The 8,394-nt window shown below is 40.1% G+C and overlaps 1 protein-coding gene across 1 annotated transcript; it reads left to right on the top strand.

Annotated features, from left to right (window-relative positions):
• The first annotated feature begins 2,028 nt into the window (after window positions 1-2,028).
• LOC121813747 (olfactory receptor 2K2-like) lies at window positions 2,029-3,004 on the top strand. The gene has a single exon (XM_042217644.1). The coding sequence runs from the start codon at window positions 2,189-2,191 to the stop codon at window positions 3,002-3,004; it is 816 nt and encodes a 271-aa protein (XP_042073578.1). The 5' UTR covers window positions 2,029-2,188.
• The last annotated feature ends 5,390 nt before the right edge of the window (window positions 3,005-8,394 follow it).

Genomic DNA, 8,394 nt, shown 5'->3' on the forward strand with positions numbered 1-8,394 from the left:
CCTGGCCATCTCTTACACTTCTTGGCCCAGTGATGTGACTCGATGCAACGGCAGGGCATGCAGTGAGCTGACTTCTCAGTTCAGGCAGTATTTGGTGGTTCCGCTTCTTCACCGCAGCCCGAACACCCATCGGTCCCATGCCAACAACCTCAAATGGCTCCATTCAATGTGGAGGAGCAGCTGCTCTACTCTGAGCCCCTCCCGGAAGACTGAACTTCTCACCCTATCTCTAAGGAAGAGGCCAGCCACCCTTCAGGAGAGCCCATTTCTGCCCTTGTATCCGCAATCTCATTCTTTCGGTCACTACCCACAGCTCGTGACCATAGGGGAGGGGAGGGACGTAGATCGACCAGTAAATTGAGAGCTTCGCTTTTACACTCAGCTCTCTCTTCACCACAACAGACTGGATATAGTCGATCCAAATCACTGCAGCCGCAGCACCAATCCAGTCTGTCGATCTCCCGTCTCTCGTCACTCATGAACAAGACCCCGAGATACTTAAACTTGGGGCAGGAACTCGTCCGTGACCTGAAGTGGGCACTCCACCCTTTTCCGGCTGAGGACCATGGCCTCAGATTTGGAGGTGCTGATTCTCATTCCCACTGCTTCACACTCAGCTGTGAACCGTTCCAAAGCGAGCAGAAGGCCATCACCTGATGAAGCCAACAGAACCACAAAGTAGAGATGAGATTCTGAGAACACCCACAAAGAGCTTTCTGACGTAGCTTTGCCGCTGCTCCAGGTGGCTCAGCACAGAGTGGAGAGCTACGTTGATGGCATCTTCTATGGATCTGTTCGCATGATTTGCAAACTGGTAATCACTGGTCTGATCCACAATGAAGATGAATCCGCATAGAAACAGGATGTGGACCAGCTGTTCCACTGTTGCAGTCAGAACCACCCGGACCCAACCGTGGAGGTGACAGTGAACCTTCAGACTCGCCCTAACTATCCTTAAAAATAGAGTACTTACCGTGGATCACTTCAGATTCCTAGGACCCACCTTTCACCGACAATGGTCACAAGACTCTCGAGAGGCCGAAGGGTGGCAACGATTCCGCTCAGACCATTATGAAAACGATATTCTGGCTGGGAAAAGGATATGTCAACTAAGGTTCACTGCAGAATGAGATGCCCGGGATGTGTTGGATCAAGTTTTTTATGCCATTATTTGCCTTATAGAATGTATTAAGTTCAATCTTATCGTATATTACAGTATGCTAAAGTCATCACATGACCTTTATTTTAGGTTGTTTTATACAATCATATTCTTGTTAGTGATGTTCTCTAGAGGTAAGTCCTGTGAATTCCAGATGATCTGTGGTGATAGCAGTTATCATAGTAATACACTATTATAGAGGTCTGGCGAGGTAAGCGTCTTTTTCTAGCTGGCTGCAGACTCTAGGAAAGAGGGGTCCAATGCTCTCAGGATCGACTGGTTCTAAGCTAAAAAGAGTATATCGGTGATGTTAGAGTACGGATGTCCTGTTACGTTGAAGCCCTCTTCACCAGTTTTGACGTGACGTAGTGATATTTACTATAAAAAAACAATGTTGTAGAGAAACCGTATGCACGTTGTTGCTCCTGGTAACATCGTTGTTGACCCGGACTCGTCTTTTTTCAGCGATTCCCGATGGAATTTCAGTGAAAGTAGGATGACAGGAGAGAGTACAGGTAAGAGCAGAAAGCTGCAACAGCTTTCAAGTTACTAAGAGGCAAAGACAAAGCAACATTCACAAGAACTTCTTACTGTCTTTCTAGTGACTTCAGCAAACGTCAGAGAGCCTGATCATTATCACTGAAGCAACAACTGATCTGACTGGACTACGAAAGACTACAAACGAAAAACAGAAGAAAACCACAACAAGCCCTGGACAAATATGTTTAATTGGCATAAATGTAAGAAATTCCTAACAGTATTATGAAGAAAGCATTTTTTAAATAAAGTTGTAAAACGTTTTTAATATTTCTTTTTCAAGAACCTGCAGGTTTGTTTTATTATGTGTTTAGTACATGATACATATTAAATCCCCTGTGATTTTCCAAAGCTGTGAGCTTTCATTCCAGATCAATGATTGGCTGGTTTGAAATCCCAGCTCACGTGTTGCTGTTATCTGTACCTGATAGAGGAGAGAGGAAGAACCAGATACAGTGAGAGACTAGGCTTCACTTACATCTCTCAATCACAATGAATAATGTTTCTGTAATAACAATGTTTTTTCTTTCAGGTTTCAATGAAACAGTCAGTCACAGGTTTGTTCTCTTTTTCCTCAGTTTGTTGTGTTACTGCATCATTTGCCTGCTAAATGTTTCTCTCATTGTGATCATCATCTTGGACAGCAACCTCCATGAATCAATGTATATTCTGCTCTGTGTCTTTTGCATCAATGCACTTTATGGAACAGCAGGTTTCTTCCCCAAATTTCTCTGGGATCTCCTCTCTGATGTTCATCTCATCTCATATTATGGTTGCCTTATTCAGACTAAGGTGATTTATTCTTTTGTCTGTGGTGAACTGTCGATTCTTGCACTCATGGCATATGACAGATATGTGGCCATATGTCAGCCACTGAAGTACCACTCTATCATGTCAAAGCAAAGAGTCATTAGGTTTGCATGTTTTTTGTGGTTAACAACCTTCTGCATTATGGCTGTGAATGCCTTTCTAACATCCAGACTGAAGTTATGCAGCCCGTATATTTCCAGACTCTTCTGTGTGAACTGGAGTATTGTTCAACTCGCTTGTTTTCCAGCACAAACTATAGTTAATGGCATATTTGCAAATATTACAATAATTATTTATTTGCTTCATGGTGTTTTTATAGTTTGGTCCTATATGTATATCATTCAAACATGTGTAAAGTCTATAGAAAACAGGGCAAAGTTCATGCAAACATGTGTCCCACATCTCGTCTCATTATTTACTTTTGTTGTGGCAATACTTACTGATGTTATAAGTATGCGACTGGGTTCGAAAGAGTTGCCTGCCTTCAAAACTTTGTAGCATTAGAGTTTCTTGTCATTCCTCCTATTATGAATCCTCTGATTTACGGTTTCAAACTGACCAAAATTCGAAAAAAAATTTATAGTGTTGTTATTTTAAAAAGAACTAATTTTTGTTTTATTCGATCAGAAAATAGTTTCACACACAGCTAAGTGTCACACCCATTGTTTGACATCCATTTTAAAATAAGTCCAAAAAAATGTTTAATTTTTACTGAAATTTGTGTTTTATTTGGAGTTGTCTGAAAACATGTCTATTGATGTGAGCGGATATGAAGTTTTATTATTTATCTGCATTTCCCAGATGATTTACATTTTGTAGATGTCTTTGCACTAAATGTATTTTTGATGGTCACCTGCCTAATTACCAAAAAAACACTGATATGTAGAAAGGCTGTAAATTTCAGTCTTTCTTCTCATTACTGTTCAAGGAAATAACAGGCACCGTGGAGACTGCACATGTGAAAAGGATTAAAAGAAAAACTGCTTTAGATGTGGCAGCACTATCAGAGTGTCAATCTATTTTGATATTATGCTGTCTTATAAATCTGATCCACAACCACATGGATGTGAAGCAGTTTTAGTAGTTTTCTCAGTTTTATCCTCTTTTTCTTTAACACTTATTGAACCAGTCAGAGGTTTTAGCAACTGGACCAGTTTTAGAATTTCTGCTTAATCAAACATGAAATTCGTTTTTACTTAACACTTGTACAATTAAATGGCTTTTTGATTGTTTGAAGGATTGAAAGTTGATGCTGAACATTTACAGTGCAAATCAGTTTTTCTACATGACAAAATTTAGAAATCTGTTAAATAGTAAGAAATAAATGTGTAAAATTTGCACAAAAAAAATTCTGGTAGCTCATTTCCCAGCAGCAGGTGAGTCCAAGAAGCACCACATCCCACACACAAACTACCCTCACCAGCCTCCCCCACAGGTGTGTTCTCTCCCTGCTTTTCTTGTCCCATATGTGAAACTCCTTACGTTCGCTGATGACACCACCATCATTGGTCTGATCCTTAAGTCTGATTTTTCTGATGCTTAACAATACAGTAGCTACTGTGGATCACTTCAGATTCCTAGGATCCACCTTTCCACACGATCTGAAGTGATCCTTGCATATAAACTCTTTCCAGAAGAAGGCCCTAAGTTGCCTCAGGAACTACAACCTGCCACAGGAGCTGCTGGTCATCTTCCACATTCCTATCATCTAGTCTGTTCTGTGGACATCAGTCACTGGGCCAGACTGCAACAGGCAATCAGATCTGCAGAGATGATCATCAGTGCTGATCTTGCCTCCATCCAGGACCTGTAGAGGTCCAGTGTTAGGAAATCTCTGCAGACCGCTCACGTCCCGGACATGAACTGTTCAAACTGCTGCATTCAGGAGGCTCTGCCGCTGTTTAGTAAAACAAGCCACGCAAAGACAGTTTCTTCAAGCAGGCTGTTACTCTGAACACTGTGATATAACCCACTGTTACATCCCTCAGGCCATATGCACATTGCACAGCTCAGTTTCGCACTTATAGTTAGTATAGTTTTCTAAGGCTTTCTGTAACTTGTTTTTTCTTACTTTGCTGGGTCAAATTTGGCTCCTGGGCCTTGTTGACACCTCTAGTGTAATTAGTTAGAAAGTTGGAATATTTCGTGTATATCTAAGATTACTTCCATTTCCAAGATTTTTGCACTAAATGTATTTTTGAAGGTCAAAATAAATGTAAACCCACAACTGTCCTTTCTTCTCATTACACTTGGCAAGTCTGGTTAGTTGAAAGGTTTTTTTTTTAATATTTTACCTGTTCAGGTTCATTTGCACATTGTCCAGTGTGCAAAAAAAGAAAAAAAACATTAATTAAATGTGTTAAACCAAAAGCAATGAGTCTGTTTTAAAATGTAAGGAGTGAAAAAGACAGATATTTGCGTTAAAATGTAGGGAAGAAAAGTAAAAAGATGTAGATACCTGTAAATTCTAGAGTAGCAAAGTATTTCTGCTTTATTAGTTCCAACCTCTTTTCTGTGTTGTGCCTTTGTTACACTGTAAAAAAAAAAGTAATATAAAAGTATTTTACTGTGTATTTTACAGTTTTGTGCTGTTTTCCAGAATATCATTAAATTCACATAAATAGACTGTGATTTTACATTTCAAATGTAAATTAACGTAAAATCACTGTAAATGTAATAAAACATAATTTTCTTGTTTTTTAAATGTATCTGTCTGTACATGAGCATATTTAGATTGTTAAAATACATTCACAAATGTATCATAATTTCACAAATATTTGTCCGTTATTTGAAAGATTGAACTGTTAAATTCAAATGTAATGCTATGGAAAAATATATAAAATGATTCTTATAAACTTTTTTTTTACATCAAATAATTATTATTATTGTTGTTTAGGACGATCGTGGCTCAAGAGTTGGCAGTTTGCCTTGTAATCAGAAGGTTGCCGTTCGAGCCCTCGGCTCGGACAGATCTCGGATAGTGTGTAGATCATATGGACAAGACATTTCACCCAGTGGCGGTCCTAGCCTGTTTGGCGCCCCAAGGTGAAAAATAGAACGACACGCCTAAATTGAAAAAAGGCCCAATACACACACACACATAAAACATATTAAGGATTATACATTAACATAAAACTGTTGTCGGAACCATACTGAATTTCAGAGACCACACACATAAAGAGAGAGAGTATGCATTGTATGCAAACAGCTACCAAACAGCCATCATAATTCGTCATACAATGAGAACAGGCAACAAAATTGACAATGACTAATTAACATTAAAATCTGTAACATAATGTACTGTTTGGAGTTTAGTCTGTTACTGTTACTATTTTTACCATTTCTTCTTTGGAGCAACTGTAACCCACATTATTTCCTTAGGGATTAATAAAGTATTCTGATTCTGATTGTTTCAGGATGACCTGCCATTATCCAATACACATCTGCTTACCTGTATCTTTTGCTCGTTTCTCCTCCTCTTCTTTTCTCTTTTTTCTAAACTGAGCACCTGATGGCTTTGAACTTTTCTTGTCCATCTTCCATTGGTTTTAATTTTGCACTCCAGTATGAACACCAATCCCCAACCCGAGGATCACCACAACATATCTAACTAGACCTACACCTTAGTTCACAGATTCACTTTGTTTAGGGTGCATTTCTGGGATTTCACACAACCCAGGATTCAAATTCACGAATACATAATGGGCTTGGATTTACAACATTTAAATGAAATGTGCTCTATTTGGAAGCAGCAGCCCTCTCCCTTTCGACGGGTTGTGTGTGAGACTTTAAATCATCAAACTGTAAATGTATAAATTGTTATTGTTATCCCTTTACTCCGGTCCTAAAATGTATATGAAAGCGATCGGTGCCTATGCCATTCCCAATATGCGCTGGCTGATGTCGGGGCAGCATGAGTGATGGAGCAATTTTTTATTTTTATTTTTTTTTGCCGGATGCCCGTGATGCTGCCCCCCACCACGTCGCCCGTATCAAAAACCGCTACTGACTTCACCTACCACCTACTGGTGTTGGCCAGAGGGGCCGATGGCGCGATATGGCAGCCTGGCTTCTGTCAGTCCCGCAGGGCAGCTGTAACTACAACTGTAGCTGCCTCCACCAGTGTGTGAATGTGAGAGTGAATGAATAGTGGAATTGTAAAGCGCTTTGAGGGTCTCGAAAAGCGCTATATAAATGCAATCCATCATTATTATTATTATTATTTAAACCAACTGTTAACTGTATATTTCTGTACATTTAAGTATTATTATTCATATTGCCGCATTCATTGACGTTGTTTATAGGTAATTTCATTGTTTACTCACATTAAAATGTTCCTAATTTAATTTTTAAAAGCACTTGAAAAAGGCAAAATCACATGTAAAATTAGGGCAACAAACTGTAGTGTCATTACTGAAAATAAACGTATTTTTATGAGAAAGTTATTTTCTGTTATTTTCTGGGATTAATTTGGTGCCCCAGCTGCTGGAATATTACTGTTTTTTTAGGATTGTTTTTTTACAGTGTAGTTCTTGTGGGTTTCCATAAGTCATTTTTTTCTTATTCTAAACAAAGAACTCCATATTTTTTCTGTATTACCTTGAAGTAAGCCGTATGCACCATGAACTGTTTTCTTCAGTGATTACTTCACTGATTTCTGTTTTTCTTTTGAAATATTGTCAGTCATAAAGACTTGGAACAACCTTGTCCATCTGATTACCGTATTTACAGTAATGTCGCTTTTCTTTTTTTCTACCTAATTAAACGTTAACCTTTGCTGGTTTGTCATACCTCGCATTTACAGCTTCAAACTGACATTTGAAATAATATTTGTTGTGGTGTTACATTTGAAGCAAATGACATTTTTATGATTTTCTAAAGACTTCATAGTCATATTAATCTTGTTCATTACAGTTACCATCAAACCTTTACTTGCCTTAAGAAAAATGTAATAGCTTTCCTCTCTTCAGGAACTCTCTGCAGGAGGGGGAGATACAGGAGAGGTGGAGGAAGATCTCAGCCTGGGCGTCTATTGTCTTATGTAGTCTGGAAGATGAGTGGATGGTGGGGTGGGTGCAGTTTTCTCTGTGGTGGGGTTGGGTGGACTGTCCCGGGCTCTGTGGGGCCGGGCGGCGCTGCTGCACTGGGCCCGGTCGTGAGAAATAGAGAGGCTACTGGCGAGCTCCCCCCCGTCTATCGTTGCAGACTCGACATTTAGTTTTCATAACAGCCCAGTAAGGAACCTCGAGTATCGCCCTGCATTAGTGAGGGCTAAGTGATGGACAAGTCCTCACTTTAGACTGGGCTCTCAGCGTTGGGAGCTGCCCCAGAGTAGACGAGTGACTCTGTTTACCCTCAGGCCTTTTGGTCCGCTGCCTTCCCCCCCATTCTTTCCAGGTGCTGTTAGAACCTACAAATGTTCTGCTCCTGTCCCCTAGCGTACCATTTCTTACACCACACCAAAACCACCACTTAATAGACCTAGAAGTGCAGGACCATTTAGGATAATTTAGCTTGTTACTGGTCATCGTCAGATACAGAGGAGGGCTACCCCCCCCTCTTGTCCCTTCGCCCTTCCTGCCGCAATACCCACCGGTGAGACCATGCAGTACACGACATGCCTATCAAGGTCCTTTCCGCTTACCAGAAATTACTATCATTTTAAACTATGAGAATCCATTTTTGGTGGGCACCGCAAGTAAACTTGTGTGTAAGTAAAAAGGATTTTAACTATAATAAAACCGCTTATAAGAGTCCAAATTGCCATATAGGATCTGGGTGTACACCTCACCCCTGGCGTCGTTGCCCACCTCTCAATTTTAAATACACGTAGACATTGAGGGCTAGCAGGAGGGACTATGCGCTTACCTGCTGCTCTCTGGCAGGTA

The sequence above is a fragment of the Haplochromis burtoni genome, unplaced genomic scaffold (assembly GCF_018398535.1).
Source record: "Haplochromis burtoni strain Fernald_Lab_line unplaced genomic scaffold, NCSU_Asbu1 Contig_2413, whole genome shotgun sequence".
NCBI classification, from domain to species: Eukaryota; Metazoa; Chordata; class Actinopteri; order Cichliformes; family Cichlidae; genus Haplochromis; species Haplochromis burtoni.